The following is a 22670-nucleotide window of genomic DNA, read 5'->3' on the forward strand; positions in this document are numbered from 1 at the left end:
CCTGCATGTGAGAGACAACAGCCCGTGTTCCAGTGAGACAGAGTGTACCTGCTTGGCTGGAAACACCAGCCTGAACCATTGCACACCCTTGGGGTCTGAGCAGAATCTACTGCAGCACACTGTGGGCTGTCACCTGACAGCAGGGTCCAGGGCATGCCATGGTACACTGTGCATGCTCTATCCTCCACAACACAGTGATGAGAGCATTCTCACAACTCAACTGGTAAGGCCAAAAGTCTCCTGGGGTGCTTAAGAAGATTGTGACCAACAGGTTGAAGAAAATTCTCCTCTTCCTGAGCCCTAATGTGTATTGTGTCTAATTCTGGGCTCCTCACTTCAAGAGAGACAATGAACATTAACATGAGGAGAAACTTCTTTGCTGTAAGGGTGCTGGAACCCTACAGCAGGCTGCCCAGAGAAGTTGTGGAACCTTCTTCTCTGGAGAGATTCCAAACCCACCTGGATATCATGATCCTGGGCAAGCTGCTGTGGGTGACCCTGCTTTAGCACGGAGATTGGACTGGATGATCCCCAGAGGTCCTTTCCAACCCTACCATGCTGGAACTCTGGGGTACAGTGCTACCACAGGTAGCATGGGCTCCCTTACCTGAGCCTGGAGTTTCTTCTCGGCATTCTGTCCTGACATCTCCTATAAATCATGGAGAATCCCAAGACAGTAGCTGGTCCTGTGACTTTAATTTTGCATCTTGGACTAGGTAGGAAATCTAGGATCATCCATAATTCAGATCAGAGTGTTCTGAGAGAAACTCTTTATAGCTACTGAAATTTTATAAATAATTCTAGAGGGACAAGCATGTAACTCATCCAAGCCCTGGAAACATAAATAAAAGATTGGGAAAAGACACCTCAGGGTAAATATTTCAGCATGGTGCATGGCAAGTTACGTGCTGTACTCTTGTTAACAACAACAGGATTCATCAGCAAAACACCCAGAAACTCAAAAAGTCTCTCCCTTTCAGGTTCCCAGCCTGACCCCTTTCCCTATTTCTGTCCCAAACATGTCCTTAGTTTTACAGATGAACTCTCAGTAGTTTTGTGCCACAAATCAGGAAAAATTAAATGTGGAAAACTAATCAGGAAAATTAAATGAAGAAAAGCCTCACACAGATCATATCAAGGCAAACTTCCTCTTCCCACTCCACCTCTAGCCTTTAGCTGCCTGATTGCTTCATGAAAAGATTTTTCCAGGGATGTGCATAACCCGATCTCCATGTTCCACGTGTAGAACTTCCACTGATACCCACGGCCTCCAAAACATCAGTTTCTCCAATAGTTTCACTGAGTTCCCTGTTTTACAGGGCAGCTAAACTATCAGAAAACCTCTCTTCACTAACTGCCATGGGAGTTTCCTCAGACACTGGCTGCTCATAACAAATTAAAAGCCACATTTGCTGTTGGCTATATGATTTCCAAAGAATTTACACAGGTATTGAGGAGAAAAGCAAGATCAGGGAAAGGTTATTACCAGACAACAGTGAGGAGCATGGTATTAAAATACCTCCTACCAACAATGCAGACCAGGTCTGCACAGATGGGAGGTGACTGAGTTGTATGTTTCCAAGCAGCATTTATAAGCAGGTAACCAAAATCTCCTACAACAGGAATCTCCATGGAAAACAACACCCTGGTCATCGAGCGAGTGAAAAAGGATGATGAAGGGCTCTATGAATGCAAGGCATCCAATGACATGGGCCAAGACAGCACGTCAGCCTTCATCAAAATCCAAGGTGAGATCCAAGCTAAGGCAAAATCCACGTATTGTGTTGGACTGGGGAGTACTATCGTTCAGTCATGGGCTTTGGCTGCATTTAAAATATCATTGTGTGTTTAACCCACAGGTTCTGAGGAGAAATCCAACATTGAAGTTATCATTCTGGTCTGCACTGGCCTAGCTGCTACCCTCTTCTGGCTTCTTCTGACCCTCTTCATTCGGAAACTGAGAAAAGTAAGAGAGCTTCCACATTGCACAAAGGGTCTGGGATTGGATCCAGCTTATAGTGGTATCAGAGTTTAGGGCTGAATGTTTAGGACAGATGCGTAGTTCTGGGCTCCCCAGACCAAGAGAGACAGGGAACAACTGGAGAGGGTCCAGCAGAGGTTACAAAGATGCTGACAGGACTGGAGCATCTCTGTAAGAAGGAAGGGCTAAGACTCCTGGGGCTGTTTAGACTGGAGAAGAGCAGCCTGAGAAGGGATCTTCTCAATGCTCAACAAGAGCTAAAGGGTGGGAGGCAAGAGAGTCTGATCCCATTTCAGTGGTGCCCAGTGACAGGACAAGGGGCAAGGGATACAAACTAAAGCACAGGATATTTCCTTTTAACTTAAGGAGAAACTTATTTGGTGTGAGGGTGCTGGAACCCTGAAGCAGGCTGCCCAGACAGGTTGTGGAACATCCTTCCAAGGAGAGATTCCAAACCTACTTGGGCATTCTGATCCTGGGCAACCCCCACCATGCTATGATTCTATAATTTCTCCACACCCTGTTTTTAGCCTGATGCCACAGACATTAAAACAGGATACCTTTCAATTATCATGGATCCAGAGGAGATGCCTCTTGATGAGCAGTGCGACAGACTTCCCTATGACAGCAGCAAATGGGAGTTCCCAAGAGACAGGCTGCGGCTGGGTGAGTGGTTTGGGTATTCTTGCTGTAAGGAGTGATGATTTCTAACTCTCCTCAACTTCAGTGGATCCATTGTGCAACCCAAAAGACAGCCTATCATTTAGTCCCTGTCCTAGGTGAGAATTGGCAGTGAGTCCCAGAAATCAGGATCATCTCTAATAGCAAGTGAAATAAGGGATTTGGGAAGAAAGGAAAAGATGGAGCCCCCATCCCTTGAGACATTCAAGGTCAGGCTTGGTGGGTCTCTGAGCAACTTCTAGTTGGGGATGTCCCTGCTTTCTGCAGGGGGGTTGGACTAGATGACATCTAGAAGTCTTTTCCAACACAGTGCATTTTATGATTCTATGCTGTCTTGCTCAAAATAGCTACCATCTCTTTATCTTTCTTGGAGATGTGAAGCCAAACTCTTGACAGGGAAGAAAGGTACCTCCAGGTACTGTCCCTGACAAAAGAATGGTTTCACATCAACAAAGGAAAAAGGAAAGAGAAGTCAATCTGAAAGGTGACAGTCTTTCAGTGAATTTATTTTGAGGAAACCTATCAATTCATCAATCCCTTATCAATCACTTGAACTTGGCATTGAGATGTAAAGAGCTATCATGAAAAAAATGAGCCAGATCTCACTCAACAGCTCAGCTCACCAGATGATGGAGCAAGACAATGTACAAAGCAAGTTGTGCTTGCAGAGGAGCACAGTAACATCTGCATGCAGTGATGAGTGCAGGAAATAAATCTGTACTGTGTGCTCTTAGTGCTTTAGCTGGAAAACAGAAGGAGGGGGAAGACAGACAAAAAGAATGAAAAATTACATGATGGCAGGATGAGTCAAAGCAGCAGAACCAAAAGGCAGACCATGATGGTCAGTGTAGTCTACCACACTGTGGGCCAGAGCCCTCAGAGCACACTAGGAAACACACATGAAAATTCAAGGGAAAGGGAAAATAAAGATGGATTGTGATCCCATTTAGTATAGCTTTTATGTCAAATAAATGTCAGTAACTGAAGAGTTAATGTATTCTGACACCTGAGTGCTTTAGGTAGCTATCTCCATGACCACGATTCATGTGAGATCAAGGTTCCACAATTCTGTATTTACCCAAACTCCAACTGCCTGGGCTGCAGGACAACTGTATGGAATGCTTTTTACTCTTAAGCCTTGCCTTCTGAATGCAGATGTAGTTACTCCACTCTGTTCTGTCACCTACTGTATTGCATGAAGCCCTATGGATATAAATCCCACCCTTTATATCCATAGGCTGCACATATGTGACACAGGCTGCTCTTGACTCTTGGTCTACGTCATGCCTGGGCACTGGAGTCTTGTGTGTCTTGCAGAGCTCAGAGTGCATGTCTCCCTCTTATCTGATGCAGACTATCATAAGTCCCCTTTGGCTCATTCTTGACTCTTGCTTCTCTAGGTAAAACACTGGGTCATGGTGCTTTTGGGAAGGTGGTGGAGGCGTCTGCTTTTGGCATTGATAAATCTTCAACCTGCAAAACAGTTGCCGTAAAAATGCTTAAAGGTACATACATCCCTCTGAGATTCTCCCTAGACTCCTCAGGGAACCTGTGGTCGATGAGGTTTCCAGTTCTGAGCTCCCAAACCAGTCCCAAGTTCATTGTGTTGGGGAGTGGGTGTGTCATATGGGAGCAATTAGTCATTATGCAGTGGATGGTAACGGGTAGGAAATGACAAGCGGGCTCCGTGCTGTGCTGCTGATTAAGTCTGGTATTCCTAGAGGAGGGAAACAGCTTCCAGGTCCATGGGGTTAGGAGGGAAACAGATTACAGAATGTAATTACATTAGATAGGCTGAAATTGGATCTGAGCCTTCAATCGCAGCCCTTCCAGATGTAGAACAGTTCAAGGGGTTGAAAAAAATGAAGCAATGTCGAGGGAGTGAATTAGAGACAACTTGCTTGCAATTATTGGAATTAAGGAAAACTTTTCCCATTTGGTAGTGGGGAAGGGGAGAACCTGGAGCCTCTCCTTTCACACTATATTGAAATACCAAACTTCTGCATACAGTTTATAAATAAACACACCAGCCAGGACACTGACTGCTTTGGCTGGAGGCTTTAAACCTTAGATTTTTGTCAGAGGTACAGTCCATGCTCACTGGATGGCTTTCCATAGCCCACACTGCTCTGCATCACTCCTGCATGACACTATTAACCCTCACAATGCCATGATTCAACAACTTCTGTCACAATATTTGGCTCCCACGGCTGGCTGCCTCTCCTCTACTTCCCACTTCTCTGAAATGTCACCAGTATCATTTCATCACCTCTTTGGACTTCCTCCAAACCTAGTCTCTTTTCTCTGTGTTAGTCAGTAGATCTTCAGATCATCTTCTCTTCTGCTGTTCTTTCTTCTGTTCCATGCTCATCTCCAGGTCCCCAAAGTGTCCTTGAAGGCCCCTATTCAGACACATTTCCTTCTCCATCCAAAATTTACCACCCCAGATAGCTCTGGGTTTTCATCCACCCCCACGCTGTGCTTCCCAACATGATCCTCATGTGAACTCTAGCCTGCCTGCACATATTCAGCAAAATATTCAATAGTTCCTCTGTCATTTTACACCTTCCTGTCTCAGTGGAGTCAGCAACCTCATGCTCTGACATGTCCCTCCTCAACTAACAGGTCCATAGCTTGTCATCTTCCTGAATAAAGCAGATTCCCTAGCGTGAGTCAACCCATTTGGGGTGGGGAACAAGGAAGGCTCTGGAGATGTCTGCATTTTGGTAACCGTAGCATTATCTGTCATTTCCATGAAGCGGGCTGGTATCAGTTCCGGGATGAAGGCTAAAACTTGATGTGCAAGACCATCTGAAACACCCCTGAGGCTGGTCTGGTTAGATTTTAGATATGTTCCAGCTCATGCCAGGGTAAATCAGGAGCAATAACCCCCATCTCCACACCCATCTACAAACACTGCTGACAGAAGAAAACTTGGGCTTGGAACAGCTCCTTCTGCATGACACAAATTGGTGAAAGATTTGTTTATGGAGAGTTCTACAAGCAGATGAAGAGGTTACATCTGTCACACCAAAACCTGTTATATAACTGTTTCTTCCTATTGAAATCCTACACTATAGAAAGGTAAATCCAGAGGAAACAGAATGCAGCTCCTCTTGTGGAAATGCATCATGAGAGTTTTAGAAGGATACAAGCCAGCATCTGAGCAATGTTCTGGTCTGAGAGTGCCTTCTCTACCTTTGGCAGCAAAATAGAATGAAACTACAGCATAAGCAAGTGCTTCACCAAGCGTCAGGCTCATAGTTCACACATAACTATGGTCCCTCTGCTCCACTGTCTGTATTCTGTGGGTCAATAAGGTCTCACAGGGCTGAGATTAAGGAATGCTGTGCATTCTCAAGTACATTTTGGGACCAAATTTATAGATGTGTTGGATTCCTCCTTCACCTGAAGTGGAGAGTTGCTCAGTACTGTGGAAAAATATATTCTGAGGTATTGTAAAGAAGTAGTCCTAAACTGCACATCACCATCAGAAATAGAAAGACATGTTCTTCTGTCTACTGTTGTTGGAGTGGTTGGTTGTTCCTCTGCTGAGCTTGCAAAATCCAGTCCTTACAAAAGCTGATTTAAGGGGAAAGTTCTCCTATGGGACAGTAACCCTCCATAACACATGCTAGAGAAAGGAAGAGTCACCCAAAAGATAAAGTGCTATCCCACTCCATAAAGGTCACCAGACAATGAAACGGATAAATTATTATCTGTTGAAGGTTCTGAAAAGCAAAGATAGTGCAAGTAACCTGGGTGGGTTGTGTTTCCAAGTACAAACAGGATCTTGCTGGGTCCTGTCAAAAATATCCTGTTGTGTAAAGATGATTTTTTTCCTGTTTATCTTAAGCAGAATGTGCAACTACTAACGAATGCAAGGCTTTGATGTCTGAACTGAAGATCCTCATCCACATCGGACATCATCTGAATGTAGTTAACCTGCTGGGAGCCTGCACCAAAGCTGGAGGTGAGAGGTCCTCACTAAATAAAGAGCAAAGAAGAAACCCTTTGGTGTTTGGACGTAATCGGTGGCAGAGTCCAAGTCTCATGCACATTCACTTAACATAGGCACAAATATTTCTACCTCTCTGCTTATAGGAGAACTTCTGCTACTGCAGAACATGGCCACATCTCATCAATGGTTTCTGAATGTCTTCTCCCAGTCAGTGAAGTCACTTCTCTATTTTCTCTTTCTCTATCCTTTGTAAGCTCGTTTTCCAAAGGGACTATGGACTGAAGTGAGGTAGAATCTTTAATTGCAATTAGATGCACATAGGCACTCCTGATCACGTCAAAGGTTCTTCCCCTTCTTCTTCCCTGCCTTATCAAGAGGATGCACCAGGCTGAGCACTTAGCTACTTGAGGCCTCCTTCTTGCCCAAGCACTTCACCCTTACCAGGCAAACAAAGGCAATTTAATGTAGTATACAGGAAGCCTGAGCAGCCCAAAGCTGAATAGAGCAACAGCATGAATTTCCAAGGTACTGAGCTGGCCCAACTGGCTGTAGATCATACAAAGAATCTGTTCCAAAGTGCAGACTTGCACAAAGGACTCCATAAATCTTAGACATTTGTCACTAAAACATCCCTTCCCATTCTTCCATAAAAAGCATTCTTATCTGTTACTTTAACTTGAGGGTAACAACTCTCAGAGATGCCTCTTAGCTGCTCACAATGAACCTTCAAAACAATCCCCAAAGGATAGATTTAGGAGAGCTGACAAAAAAAAAAAACCAACACAAAACCAGAGTAAAATAAATTAAGAGGAAAGAGAGAGGTGCACACATCTGTTGTCATCTGAGACTCTAAAGCTATCACCTTCCCAAGGAACATGCAGTTCTCCAGTCATGGGGAGGGGGGAAAGAAAACTCCAGTGAGGTAGATCTGATAGGATGCCAGGGAAGAAATCTGCCCTCCAGCAAGAGACTCCCAGTCCCTGGAGGAGCAATCAGTAACCAGTAGGCACAGCTGCTGCTGTAAACTGGGAGCCATGGGCAGAGCACTCACAGAAGTTGTTGTAGCACTGCAGACCCCAAAAGCTTGTATAGGAGAATGACCAGCTTTAGCTGGAAGGTTTTCAGATGCATAACAAGTGACCTTTAGCTTGAGACTATGAGGAGAAGGAAAGAAACATTATGGATGCTGCTGAGTCTCCTGTCAGGTTAATGAGGTGGTTTAATACAAAAAGGCACCTAAAAACATGGTGGCATTACTAAGAGGGCAAAGGTTCTTAACCAAAATGCTAATTCAGCCACAGAGTTCTAGCTGTGTAATAAAACCCACCTCAGTAACTGATCAAGTACTGTGATTGCCCAACCTCTGAGGAACTTTTTGTCACCAGGATCCCTCTGTTTCCTGTTCTCTAGCCTGCTCCATCCTGATCTGATTGCTTCTCACAGAGTCATAGGATGATATGGGCTTGGAAGGACCTTTACAGATCATCTATGCCAAAATCCCTACACTGAGCAGGGACATCTGAAAGTACAAGAGATTGCTCAGAGCCAGAAACAACCTGACCCACAACAGTTCCAGGGATGGGACATCTCCCACCCCTCTGGGGAACCTGAGACAAGGTCTCACCACCCTCAGTGTCAAACATTTCTTCCTTCTCTTCAGTCTAAATCCCTGTCTTTTAGCTCAAACCATCACCCCCTGCCCTGCCCAAAAATCTGTTTCCAGCTTTTTGATTTGGCCCTTTAAGTCCTGATAGGCAGCAGTAGATCCCAGTCTCTCTTGAACTGGTGAGCCCAGAACTGGACCCAGTATTCCAGATGTGGCCTCATTAGGGCCGAGTAGGAGAGGAGAAACTTCCTTGATCTGCTAGCCACACACTTCCTCATGCACCCCAGGACACCACAGGCATTCTTGGCAGTTAGGGAACATTGCTGACTCGTGGTGAACTACTCGTCAACCAGCATTCCCAGGTCCTCCTCTGCAGAGCTGCTTTCCAGCAGATCAGGTCTTATCCTGTACTGTTGCAGGGAGTTGTTCCTCCCCAGGTGCAGGACTCCACACTTGCCCTTATGTTATTGTCACAATCCACTGGTTATTATTGCTAAAATTCCCCATCTTCCTTTTAAAGTGGTGACCTGCTTCCAAGAAGTAGTAACCAGGATGTCCAAAGTTCACTCTTCCCTCCTAAAGCCCTCTGCTCTCCCTCACAGCCCTGCTCTCAGCCTTTCCAGTCAATATAGGATGTGTCAGACTGGCCCAAGCAGGCAGAGTGCAGTCCAAGCCTGTATGTGCATTTCTGAGACAGCCAGAAGCGCTCTTTAGAGCTGCCTCCTTCCCAAATGGCCAAGAGCAACTCTCAGCAATTTTCCTTTGAAGTTCAGACTCCTAATTCTGAAGTATAGAGCTTCAAGGCAGAAAAAGGATTCTAGACATGAAAGACTGGTTGCTTAAGATTGCAAATACACGTTTATATGCATCCTAGCCCCACAATTTCACCTCTTCCATTATGATGGTTACAAAGAGCAGTGATTATGCTAAAGGCAGAGAATGTAGCTTTTCCCTAATAGCCCACACTGAAACATAAAAGCATTTTCAAGCAGATTTTCAAAATATGCATAATTGTGTAAAAGCAGCAATTGCACTGAACTCTAGAGGAGTCTGCACACAAAAAAAAAGAAAGGAAGAAATTGGTAGGACTTCCCAGGCTCTCAAAAACTTCAGACTATATGTTTCTGCAACTTTTGGGTTAGAGCTGTATAATCCCTGTGCACTGGGTAATGGTGAGGCCACCTTGAACACTGGGGTCAGTTTTGGGCCACTCACTACAAGAAGGACATTGAGGTGCTCAAGCAGGTCCAAAAGAGAGCAACAAAAGCTGGTGGAGGGTCTAGAGCACAATACTTCTGAAGAGCACTTGAGGGAAATGGGGTTGTTAAGCCTGAAGAAAAGGAGAATGAGGGGAGACTTTCTGGCTCTCTACAACTCCCTGAAAGAAGGTTGGAACAAGGTGGGTGTTGGTCCCTTCTGCCAAAAAAAAAGAGAGAAAGGAGAAGAGGAAATAGCCTCAGTTTGCCTCAGGAGAGATTTAAGCTGTACATAATAAAAAAAATTCTTCATCAAAATGGCTGTCAAGACCTGGCCCAGACTGCCCAGGGCAATGGTGGAGCCACCCTTCCTGAAGAGGTTTGAAAGCCATGGAGAGGTGGTGCTGTGGGCCATGGTTTAGTAGTGATCTGGCAGTGCTGGGTCATTGGTTGGACTCAACAACCTTACAGGTCTTATCCAATCAAAACAATTCTACAGCTCTTTGAATCTGCATTTTATTGTTCCCAGTGGTATCAGCTCCACACAAAACAAACAATTGCATAGGCAGAAAAGAAAAATGAAGACTGTTGCAGACTCTGGATCTCTGCATAGAGTAAGACAACCTTAACAGCAGACAGGACTGTATATTCTTGCTCATCATTCCAGATTTTCCTGTTTATAAATAAGGAATAAATGCCAACTATCACCATCTAATGGGGGGGACAAAGATTCAGCACTGTGTTGTCTTCTGTCCTTACCTACTGCAGCATCACCCCTCTGTCTCATTTTCTCATCCAGACAACAAGAGCGACAGCACTTCCTTATTGCAAAGGGGATTTGTGAGGATCAGTGGGTATTAAGTGCTTTGAGGTGCTTCAAAACTCATTTGACTTTCACTGTCTTTTCAGGTCCTTTAATGGTCATAGTGGAATACTGCAAATATGGCAACCTGTCCAACTATCTAAGAGGAAAACGAGGAGATTTCATTGCCTACAAGGTAAAACAAAAATAAATGCCCAGTTCTCCTCCTCCCAAGGCAGAAAATTAACAAGCACTAACCACAGGTTGAATTTTCTTCCTGCATTGGCCCTTGGGCAGTTTGGTGTTTATGAAGGCACTTTATTTTCTCAGCACAGTGGTGGAACACTGAAGCAGTCTTGTTTCAGTAGTGCCCAGTGTAGTGAGCACAAACCTGAACATCAAAACATGAGGAGAAACTTCTTTAATATAAGGGTGACAGAGTACTAGAGCAGACTGCCCAGACAGATAGTGTAGTCTCCATGACTGGAGACACTGAAAGCCCACCTGGAGGCCATCCTCTGCAAGCTGCTCTGGGAGAACCTGTGTGAGGGTTGGACTCAATCTCCAGCCCTCCCTTCAAACCCCTAGCATCCTGTGATTCTCTGGTCTAAGCCCTGCCAGTAACAGAAACCACCCCATGATTCTTTCACAGGTGGCTCCATTATTAATATTATTATTATTATAACAGCTATTGTGTAAAAGCACAAAAGTACATAAGGCACTTTTTGTAAGAGAAAGAGACTTTCCTGGTAGAGTCACTCCAAACATCTTTTCTCACCATTGTTTTCATGAAGTGCAGGGACTGGATTTGTCTCACTCCCCAGGACAGGGTGAGAGATGCATTTCAGCACCTGTCACACATACATCAGTGATTGTTAGCATGGTTTCCAAAGCAAACAAGAGATAGAAAGTTACAATATCTCTCTGCTCATCTATCACTCTCTTCCAGCCAGCTTCCAGATGTTTGTTGGTTTTTTTTTGTGGTGGAATATTGCTCTCAGTAAAAGGAAGGTTATAGAATCATAATTCTGTATTAAAAAATGGGAAATCAGGCTTTGGTAGTTCTCCTCAGAGAACATCATGTTCTGAGCTCATCTGCAGAGGACACTTGCTCCATATGCCATTCTGTAACAAATTTTGAATCCCTAGGCACAGCACCATTCAAAGCTAAAAATCAGTTTTATGTTATTTCTAGTCCCAGGAAAACTCAGATCAAGCAGAGAAAAGTCTGGATGAGTCCAATAGTGATTTGACTGAACTGATCAAGAGGCGCCTTGAGAGCGTAGCCAGCACAGGAAGTTCTGCCAGCTCTGGATTTATTGAAGACAAGAGTTACAGCGATTCAGAGGATGATGAAGAAGGTAAAAGAAACCTACCCAACCCCAGATATTTTCTTGTAAAGATTTTTTGTTACTTGGCTAGTGCCATGCACACTGTCATACACTAACACCTCAGCAGCTTGACATGTTCCTGAAAGCAGGTTGTTGGTGGTTATTTTTTCCACTCCCACCTGTGTCCCACTCCAATTTTCTCACAACAAGAGATTTCCAATAGTGCATGTGCATGTCCCCTCTCAGTCTGCTCCCCTCAAGTAAAAAGGGTAATCACAATATTTTACCAGGAGATTCATGGAGTCAGTCTGTCCCCAGTCTCCTCACTCACTGTAAATATTCTCCATCATTTTTATCCCCAAATGTTGCTTTCTCCGTAACTAAATGATATGATTGATGCTTTAATTAGCTGATCTCCTGTCCCTAGACCAGTGGCTCCTAAATCAAGTTTGTACTCCCAATAGAGACTTGATACAAGAATAACCCAGTGCAGGGCTGGGGTCACAGAACCACAGCATTGTGGGGGTTGGAAAGGACTTCTTGGAGATCATCTAGTCCAACCCTCCTGCTAAAGCAGGGTTACCTACAGCAGCTCACCTAGGATCACAATGGCCAGCTGGGTTTGGAATCTCCCCAGAGAAGGAGAATCCACAATCTCTCTGGAGAGTCTGCTCCAAAGCTCCAGCACCTTAACACCATGGAAGCTTTTCCTTGCATTCAGGTGGAGCCCTCCTAGATTCCAGCTGGTGCCTGTTGCCCCTTGTCCTGTCACTAGGCACCACTGAGTAGGAGTCTGGCCCCATCCTCCTGCCCCCCAACCTTTAGTTCTTGCTGAGCATTGATCAGATTCCCCTCTCAGTTGGCTCTTCTCCAGACTCAACAGCCCAAACTCCCTCAGCCTTTTCTCCTCACAGAGATGCTTCAGGCCCTTCAGCATCTTTGTAACCTTCACTGGACTCTAGCCAGTACTTCCCTGTCCCTCCTGAACTGGGGAACCCAGACCTTGACCCAGGACTCCAGATGTAGCCTTAGTAGAGCCAAGTAAAGGAGTAATGAAAATGCAAGAGGCTCCAGTGCCAGAAGCATTTGGAGCTGTTACTCTACTGTCTTTCCATCTATGTCTATGATCTCTCCTAGATACTGAGGATCTGTACAAGAGGCCCCTGACTTTGGAGGATTTGATTTGCTACAGCTTCCAAGTGGCAAAAGGCATGGAGTTTCTCGCCTCCCGAAAAGTGAGCTCATTAAAACATCAGGGCTGAACTTCTTTCACAGAATGATGAGTATCTGATATGAAGAGATCCAAATACAGCTTTGAGCCTGAGTAGTCTGCTTTTTGCTTTTCTATTAAAGTGTTGGAGATTACGTCAGCTCTGGTGGTTAAGCAATAAATAGCAGTTAAGGAGTTGTGAAGGAATATCCATCATGTTCTTGGCTACAAGGACTGGCATCTATAACATGAGGGTTTAGACAGAAGAAGTGAATACAGATTGTAAGGCAATTCATGGAACTGCCTCATAAATAAAAGCAGAAAAAAGTTTCTCATAAAGGTCCCTCAAGTATGGTCAACAGAAGTACTACTGAAAAACAAAGAGGGAGTATCCAGCTACTTATTTTTCTTGTCAGCAATGCTGGAGACTTTGCTGGAGCAAAGTTAGCACCTCTTTTAGATATAGAAAGATGACACTTGTGGCCTGTGCAATGTCTGTTTAAGTAAAAGGAATACCATTCTCAACCAAAGGATGCACAAAGCTGAGAGCTTGCGTTCAGCTACCTGGGCAGCAAATAGAGACCATGAGCACAACTACACAAGTCTCACATGCACTCATAGGACTGCACATGCAAATGGAGCTGCAGCTGTTTCCACCGCTCCTCCCACCCCTTCCATAAAATAATTAACTGGAAAGATGGCACTATGCTCACCTACCCATAACTGAGAAAGTAATTTCACATACTAAAATCAGAAAACTGTAAAACTTGGCTCCTTCCCCAGGTTATTTTCTCTTTTGTCATTATATTTGCAGATCCACACACACATTTTCCCTCTCTATCCTGCTCTCAACAGAAGTTCATTTCTTTTTATTTTTCAAAGCAGCTTTTGTGCTTCCAGCTCTAGCAAGAGCTGGTTTTCCAGGCAGACCCTCTGATTTCGTTTGTCCTCATTCCTCCACAGTGCATTCACCGGGATTTAGCAGCAAGGAACATCCTTCTTTCAGAGAACAACGTGGTTAAGATCTGCGACTTTGGGCTAGCCAGAGATATTTATAAGGACCCTGACTACGTACGGAAAGGAGATGTAAGTGGAAGAAGTGCCAGTCAGGAGGTTCTATTCCCCTGGAGCTCGGGCAGATCAGTAACAACAGTTCTGTTCATGTGTTGTGTCTTTTGAATTCTTAGGCAAGGCTTCCACTCAAATGGATGGCTCCAGAAGCTATTTTTGACAAAATTTACACAACCCAGAGCGATGTGTGGTCTTTTGGAGTGCTGCTATGGGAAATATTTTCTCTAGGTAAGTGTCTTGCTTTGAGTTAGAAAAAAAAATCTCTTCAGTGATTTTGCTTCTCAGCTCAGTCTCTTCTGACTGAAGTTTTAAACCATTTCCCTCCCCCCCCCCAAAATTTACAGTTCTGTTGCTAAGAAAAGCTTTTATCAAATGATGGAACAGGCTGGCCAGAGAGATGGTGGAGTCTCCACCTCTGGAATCATTCCAAACCCATCCGGATACCATCCTGTGTAACCTGCTCTGGCAGTGGGGTTGGACTAGACGATCTGCAGAGGTTCCTTCCAACCCCTCTCATTCCCTGAGAAGATGGTGCCATGTTTCTAGTTAGCACAAGTGCACAGTGCAGATCAGGTGTAAAATAATGTGATGAGGCTGAAGTCAGTCAGAATCCACTGCCAAAGTATATCAAAACAGTAAATTTTGGGGGGGGAGGGAGGGAAGTCAAATCCAAACCCCTGGGCTTAACATTTGTGATAACAGAAACCAACAGAGCACTGAGCTAATGCAAGCCTCTGCTGCTCAGAATGAGATACTGCTTGGAAGAAGATTCCCTGTCAGGCCACATTTTGCTCCAAACAGTCAGATTGAGGAAACCACAACAGCTCAAAGGGTGCAGAAGATTATGTTGCCTTTGACAGTGGTCTGATGTTGCTGGTGACAGCCCATGGAACACAAGGGAGTGTGCCCACATGACATTTTATCCCAGCTTGATTATCTCCCCTACTAAATCTAAGTAAGATTTTTTTTAAGTAAGAAAGTGGCTGCCAGGAGGTTGATAGGAGAACCAGTGCAAGCTCTGCCTAAGTCATTTGAGCAGCAAGCAGGTTGAATTCACACTCTGTCTGGCCATATCATTTGCAAGCCACAACATTTTTGAGAGAATAGTCAGAGTTCTTCATGTACTATAGTTTTCATCTCATGGGGCTGTTAGAATTCTCAGCCTTGCTAAGATCTGGTTACTGTCCAGCAGATAAAGCCCTGCAACATAGACAGACAATCTTACAGACAGGTGGACTTTGCCACTCTCAAATTCTCCTTCCAGAGTGGCAAGTTTTGTTTTCCTGTGGGAATTCAGGAATGTCAGCTCTGGCTTTTGAATCAGCATTCACAGACAAAAGAAAACAAGAAGCATTGTCATTGTAAGCTGCTGAATTCGAAAGCAAATCTCCTGCTATCTTTGCTTCATGGATCAGTTGAAATTAAATGATGGGACTCAAGATGCCAAATGCAGATCTGGCTGCAAAGTCTGGAGCTATTTCTATCCTAATCTTTCTTTAGGGCTGGCTGTAAAGAGCACCATCTGATTTCAGTCCAAATCCTTGATTTGGATTTTTTTCTCTAGTTCATATAAGCTTACAAAGCACAAAGTTCACACTCAAATAGTTAAAAGAAGTGGCAGTTCTCACTTTCTCCAGAGCCCTATTCAGCTAGAGTTCAGTCATTTTGGTATGCAAGCTCCACAGCTCTAGAATAGCATCACCTGCTGCCTGAGTTCTGAAACACCACAGAAAGAAAGCTCGAGAAGCACCAGCAATGCCCTAGTTCTAGCAGAGTCACAGAATGGTTTGCATTGGAAGGGACCTTAAAGGATCATCTAGTTCCAAGATGTGTTAGCATTAGCATGCAGAGACACACTCAGAGAGCACAGTCTCCTCCTGGCATCTCCAAGGAACCAAAGGAACTCAATGCTGAGGAACAGCAAGGACCAGTGCAATAGGCAAATTCTGTATGAGTCCCAAAGTTCTGACAGAGTTTAGCAGCTGGGAACTTCGGGTCATCTGGTCTTTAATACTGAAGTCTTATAAAACTCCAGTTACAGTCACTGGAATTCATCTCTATTTTTAAGCATGGCTTACCTGGTTTCTTTTAATTTTAGATAGTCTCTTTTCATAATGAAGGTGTTTCCTTGGAACAATAGACTATCCTCTTCTAAATTCAGAGGAATCCACTAAGTGACCCCATGGGCTGCCATCCGTAGCACAGCCTCTGCCCTCACTATGATGTGGATGACAAATGCCTCTCTTCAAGCTGTGGCACAGATTCAAAAGCAGCCCTTTTCTCTGAAATGGTTTTTCAGAGAGCTCATCCAGGCATGCCTGTGGTTTGGCACCACTCACATCTGCAACTCACACAATAAATATTTAATTAAGGATTTGTGTCACTGATTGAACTCTCTTATATAAAAGTTTTACAGATCATTGAAAGCCAGAGGGTTGAAAGTTATTTGTTGTTGCTACAGGGTATGTTTTGGCTGCCATTTACAGCTGCTGATTTTACCAGGTCCCACAGACTTAGCACCCTCTAAAAAAAGGAACAAAGTGATTAATAAAAATGTACAGCTCAGCTTGGACATGGGTCTTCTCAGGCTACCTCTAGACTGGCTCCATTTTGGTGATGCACAGGGAAATCAGCACTCCAGGCACTAAATTTCCATCTGGGACTGAGTTTGCATGGAGCTTTGAATTATTTAAATAGGGTCAGCACACCTCAGGTAAAACCAGCAGCATTTAATACATCTTGCAATCAGTTCCATGGTGCATTACAGAATGTCAGTCTCTCCTGGAATTTACATGTTCAAAAAGCAATCAAAGATAATTATATAAACAAGCAGTGCCTGGTAGTATAACGTCAGCATCTTATTATCCTACTAAAATCCAACCAAGATCAAAAGAGTGATACCATATCCAACACATGCCACATCTCTAAGCATTTTGGAAGTGATTTCCCCTAAGGAGGGCATCATGTGTAGACCTTATACCATATGCTTCTGTCTACATTTCTCCCAAGCTGTCTCAGCATCCCAAATCCAAGATATTCAGCTTATCACATAGTCCAGATGAAGCACCACACTGAGTGGAGGTGGAAAAGGGAGAGTTCCATGCTTTTATGTGAGCTGCTGCCAGCTGGTAAGAGGCCAGCACTGGTCAAAATATAAACTACCAAAAGACCTTGCAATCAAAAACTGTTGTTCTTTGCCTACCCTGTACTCTCATCACCACAGAATCCTAGAATCATTTAGGCTAGATGACCTTAAAAGTCTTTTCAAGTCCAATTGTTAAGCCAGCACTGCCAGGTCACCACTAAACCATATTCCTTAGCACCACATCTCCACGGCTTTGAAACCCCTCCAGGGATGAGGACCCCACCACAGCCCTGGGTGTTCCAGCCTGTTCTGCAGCTAGAATCCTGTCGGGGAAGACATTTATCTTTATGTCCCACCTAAACCTCCCAAACAACTTCAAGGCAGTTCCTCTCATTAATATAATCAGTGGTATAATCAAAGGAAAATCACTCAGATTGTGAGATTAAATGGAATTCTCCATCCCTCCTCACCCAGTTCTACTATGTTGTCCTCAAAGCCTCAGACCCAATTGATGTACCTGTAAAACTAATTCCAAGCAATAACCTCTGCTGTGCTCATAAGCCGGATCCAGACAGTGATAGTCAAATTAAGGGGTTTCTTCTGCACAGCAGAACAGGTGGTGTAAAGCAAGTCATTCATCAGTAGCATAGCCCCACGCTGTTCCTCCAAACACAAACTGGGTGGCCACGGTGGCACAACAATCATATCATGCAGTTGGAAATCAATGAAAAAGGCCATGCCTTCTCCAAGAAGTGGTGTTTTTAGTGTGCTCTCAGAATCTGTGGTTATCCTCAGCCTTTTGTCACAGTGTAACTGTAGTGTTTTCCATCTGCTTATTCAAACAGATTGTGTGAGCTGGTAGAAGCGTGTTTTGAATCTTTGGCTAATGGGTGATGCCATGCAAGCTGAGCATTTAATTACCAGGTGGTTATGATCATACTGACAGGCCAAGAACACCACTAGGAAGGAAAAGGGGGGGGAAGGTGTCAAGATAAAAAGCAAAAATGATGCTACTGACTATTTCAAATCTACTTAACTCCAGGAAACTCTCTTGATACTGTGATCTGATACTTGCAGCACATCAAGGGAATTCAGACTCACTGTGGCTAAGTGTCCCTAAGCCTGAAACACTGCTGGAGCCTATTGAGTGTTGAGACACCCTCTCAGGAAGCTGCCAGGATCTTTGGTCTGCAGTGCCTGGTTTTGCAGACTGAGCAGTCAGATTCACAGAGCAGAATAATTCTGGAAGCAGCCACATTTTGGCACCCTCTTTCCTGCCTTTATCCAAGAGATTTCTGCTGTGCCTGTTGTGCCCCCAAGTGCACAGGACATGATGGTGTTTCCAAATGGGGGGGAAGGAGAAGGGGAAGGGAATTGAGGAAATGGGCAGGAATGTTACAGATTGACTCCTCAAGGGCTACATAAAGATCCAGATTCCATTCAGTCTGCTATGTTAAGACTTGATTAAAATGTTTTCAACATGCACCATCCAACCTCAAGGATGCCAAAATGTGAGAGGCAAGGGATGTCCATGAAGTCTTGCAAGGAAAGAACACTTCTAGATTTTACAGACCTAAAGGTTTATCCGCATTAGGTTAAGTAACCTTCTGAACATCAGTAGAGACAGCTCTTGATCCAGCTCTGGATTAGTCATACAACAAAGAACTTTCTCAAGTTATATATTTGTCCCACTTACTTATGGTGTATCATGAAGATCAGACATCACACGACAGAGACCACAACCTCTGAACAGCCCCCACTCACTCAGTTTTTGAGCATGTTCAATACCAGTTATTCCTCTGAAGAGATTTATTATAGTCCCCTCCCTGGAGAGGAGGCCAGGTGAGATGAGGCCTTGAACAACCTGGTTTAATGGGAGGTACCCTTGTTCATGGCAGGGGAAGTTGAAACTAGATGATCTTTAAGGGCCTTTCCAACCCAAGCCACTACACAGGGAAGCAAAATAAGCCTCACACCTCCATTTTGATGACTGCCATGCCAACTTTTGTGCAATACCACCAGTCCCTGCACAGAAGTCTACCCCTCAACAGCAGTTACAGTTGCCATGAAGCATCCTCCCAGCAACTGAATCAGAAAATGTATTGAATTGGAAGGAGCCCTCAAAGGGGCTCACCTTGTCCAACCCCTCTGCAGTGAGCAGGGATACCTTTAACCGTATGAGGTTGCTCAGGGCCCCATCAGTTTAGCAACTTTGAAAAGAAGCAGCACTGAACACACTCAGAAAAGAAAGCAAGGCTAAATATTTGAAAGTAATTTTTCAAGTAAACTAACTGGTGAACCAGAAAAGGAGAACAATTCCTCACCTGAGGATGAACTGCAAAGTTCTCAAGGCCTTCTGCAGGAGCCAGATGCCTACAGCTTTCTCTGCACTTATTCACAGATGTCAGAGATTCTAAAGCAATGAGTCATCCATGAGCAGGATGTACTCCATGTGTATTCACTTAGTGTAGGATACTGGCAGACTGACAGTTAGGATAAGCGCATAAACACAATAGAATGAGCTGGAACCTTTCTACCAGTGAGCAAGACACCACTTAAAGTATCAGACTAATAAAACAATGTCATTCTAGAGCCTCCTTATTTCTTTCATCAGGTGCCTCACCATACCCTGGAGTGCAGATAGATGAGGACTTCTGCCGACGGCTCAAAGAAGGAACTCGTATGAGATCTCCAGAGTACTCTACTCCAGAAGTGTAAGGGCTCCTGGTTTTTTATTGAGAGCTGCTACCTGTCACTGCAGTCTTATAAGAGATCGTATTTAAATGTGGAGAAGGAAGAGACCTCATCAGATGATAGCTATGTATTTTGTTTTCAGTAAGCATTGTAGTTATGCATATCTTGGATGTACTGATACCACAGATCAGTGCTACAGACCAAGTCAGACTAACCTTTGCCAACAAGATTAACAGATATCCCCGTGACAGAAGTAGTGGATGAACCTCAGTTCAGGAGCCTATTCTGTCTTGCCTTGATTGCCAGTTGTCTGACAAACAGGCATGCATAAGCATGATTTATTTCAGCAATATCAGTGGAGACCATCAGTCAAATTTTAAGTTAGGTGAAAATAAAAAGGCTCAGCTGAGGCAGGAATATAGAAAGAACCCCACATGGAAACTAGAAGAGAATGTCAGCACATGGAGATTTGAACCTGTCTTAATCCCAAACTATCCAAACAAGGACCAAAACAAACAGCAGTATAAAGAAACAGTTTAGAAGCAAAGCTTCAGTCCTTTTCCTTTCTTAATATCTGTGGGTTTTTTCCAGCTACCAGACAATGCTGGACTGCTGGCATGGAGTACCCACAGAGAGACCCACTTTCACAGAGCTCGTGGAGCGCTTAGGAGACCTTCTTCAAGCCAATGTGCAGCAGGTACAAACATTTCTTCAACAAAGGTGTACAGAGAGATATGCATTTATGTGGATATTATGGGTGCATGCACAGGTAAAGTCTTCAAACAGTAGGCACAGAATGAGGGTTCAAAAGGGATCTCTGGAGATCTAGACCAACATCCCTGCCAGAGCAGTTTCACCTAGAACAGATGGTGTACAGGTGTGTTTGGCATGACTCCAGAGATAGAAAAACCACCTCTCCGGGCAGCCTGTTCCAGTGCTCTATCTGCCTCAAAGCAGAGAAGTTCCTCCTCATGTTAGATATTAGATACAACTTCATAACCAAGGTCACAAGGTAAATGGCTGCTGGGATGAGTAAAGAAAATGTTAACTGTTCAAAGGGGATTATGTTTCACAACTAGATGCTCAGCCATCCATAATAAGCAGAAATTGACACTAATTTAAAAAAAAAAGAAAGATGAATTGCCCCTTAGAGGAACAATAGGGCTTTATCTCTCAAACAATTTTAATTAGATTCCAACACAGCAAACTGCCAGCTGTCAGTCTGAACTTTTCTCTCTCATTTTCTGAGCTTATGTTCATCAGTGCTCCTAGGAGCTTTAAAATGATGCAGTTTAAATCTCAAAGAATTACATAATTATTAATTTCATGATAGTTAAATCAGTTGTTTTCTTCTTCTTCTTCAGTAAAAACAACCAGCCCAGTTATGTAACTATCAAATTCATTTCAGAAGAAATCACTCTCCTCCATCTCCATCCTGTTTGGAAATAAATTCAGTGCAGCTAAGTCAAGGAGGACCCAGTTCACAATATGAAGAGTTTGGGAGTTTAGCCTAGAACCAAAGTAAATTAAGGAGACAAAATTCCTAAGGGAATAGGGCACTTTGCTGCTCAAAATTAAAAAAATCCAAGCAAAAGTAGATTTGGGCAAATAGTTTTAGGACTTGAAGAGTCATTTCTGAAGATGACTGCAGGGGTGTAAACGACAATGCAGAGCTTATTGAGATGTGTGCTGAATGCCATTAAAACTTCCAGCTTCATTTTATTGTGAGGATAAGAAATAAAATCCTTTAAGTCTACCACTTTAAAGCCTGGCTCTTCCTAAGCTGCAACTCCTTCAATTGAATATAAGCAAAGAGTCTCTAAACAGAAAACATTCATTTTGCAACTGCACAACCTCTTGAAGTCATATTGGCCATTCTGTGATTATGTGTGCCCTCCTCCTAAAAACATAGCTCAAATGTGGATTTAGGTGTCCTTGTGACCATACCCTTGGAATTAGAATCATAGAATCACTTTGGTTAGAACAGACCTCAAAGATAATCAAGTTCAACTGTCAGCCTAACACCACCACAGCCATTAAACTATGTCCAATGAAGGGATAGGGACAAGGGGTTCAGTGATAGGATGAGGGCAAATGGATGCAAACTCACAACATGAAGTTCCATCTACACCTAAGAAGAAAATTCTTTGCAGTGAGCCCTGGAGGAGGCTGCCCCGAGAGGTTGTGGGGTCTGCTTCTCTGGAGAGATGCCAAACCTGCTTGGACATTGTGATCCTGGGCAAACTGCTGTGGATGCCCTTGCTTTAGAGTGGGGGTATGCTTGATGATCTCCAGAGGTCACTTCCTTCACAGTACAAGTTGGATAAAGTTACATTCTGTCTTCCATGTACTGTGAAGAGTATTGTATTTCCTTTGAAGAAACATCATGAAGTTAAAAATCAAGTCCAGTCCTTTCTCAGTGTAAAGCCATCACCTGTCACAGAGATGTAAAGTACAAAATGAACCTCACCAGCTTTGTGTTCTTTTCTGATAATTAAACAGGATGGGAAAGACTACATTCCACTGAACATCACCTTGTGTCCTGATGGAGAATCGAACTCCAAAACTTGCCCTGTAGAAGAAAACCTGAACAACTGTGTTAATCGCTGGAGTACAGTGGAAACTGGGTAAGAAGAGTAGATGGGACAAGAGGGAACAAAATGTTTGATATAGCTGGGTACTGACTGATGTCCCCTCTCCATATGGCTGTCTTAAAGGAGCTGGACAAATTTGTCAGGACATTATTTATTAGTTACAAGAGACAAGAAAAAAACTGGTCCACAAAACTAAGCTGTGTCAGGCATGTTCATGGAACTACCAACTGGTGCAGAATCTACTTGGGTTTTATGCTGATTCCTCAACTTTCTTGCTTTCAGTAACAACAGCAAGAAGCGACCACTGAGTGTGAAGACATTTGATGAGGTGCCAGTGGAAAAGCAGAAAGTGGTGCATGAGGTAAGTGAGGTGATTGCATCCTCCTTCACCAGCTTCACAGATCACTTGTCACCAGCACCAGAAACACTTAGAGCTTTTTAGGATCTGTTTGGTAAGA

At 43.9% G+C, this 22670-nt stretch overlaps 1 protein-coding gene across 2 annotated transcripts in view; it reads left to right on the top strand.

Moving 5' to 3' along the window:
- Positions 1-22670, top strand: part of LOC137447939 (vascular endothelial growth factor receptor kdr-like) — a 153283-nt gene that overhangs the window by 111057 nt on the left and 19556 nt on the right. The window contains exons 15-28 of one of the 2 annotated variants that reach the window (XM_068151957.1): positions 1623-1748; positions 1860-1966; positions 2512-2647; positions 4063-4167; positions 6519-6635; positions 10335-10423; positions 11423-11588; positions 12696-12793; positions 13732-13854; positions 13956-14067; positions 19539-19638; positions 20210-20315; positions 22121-22245; positions 22495-22573. In XM_068151957.1, the coding sequence (XP_068008058.1) occupies positions 1623-1748; positions 1860-1966; positions 2512-2647; positions 4063-4167; positions 6519-6635; positions 10335-10423; positions 11423-11588; positions 12696-12793; positions 13732-13854; positions 13956-14067; positions 19539-19638; positions 20210-20315; positions 22121-22245; positions 22495-22573 (1589 nt within the window). The remainder of the gene's footprint in view (positions 1-1622; positions 1749-1859; positions 1967-2511; positions 2648-4062; positions 4168-6518; positions 6636-10334; positions 10424-11422; positions 11589-12695; positions 12794-13731; positions 13855-13955; positions 14068-19538; positions 19639-20209; positions 20316-22120; positions 22246-22494; positions 22574-22670) is intronic. The other variant, XM_068151958.1, reaches the window with a different exon arrangement.

The sequence above is a fragment of the Melanerpes formicivorus genome, unplaced genomic scaffold, assembly GCF_026170545.1.
Source record: "Melanerpes formicivorus ecotype bairdi unplaced genomic scaffold, bMelFor1.0.p_v2 SCAF_22, whole genome shotgun sequence".
In the NCBI taxonomy this organism is placed as follows: Eukaryota; Metazoa; Chordata; class Aves; order Piciformes; family Picidae; genus Melanerpes; species Melanerpes formicivorus.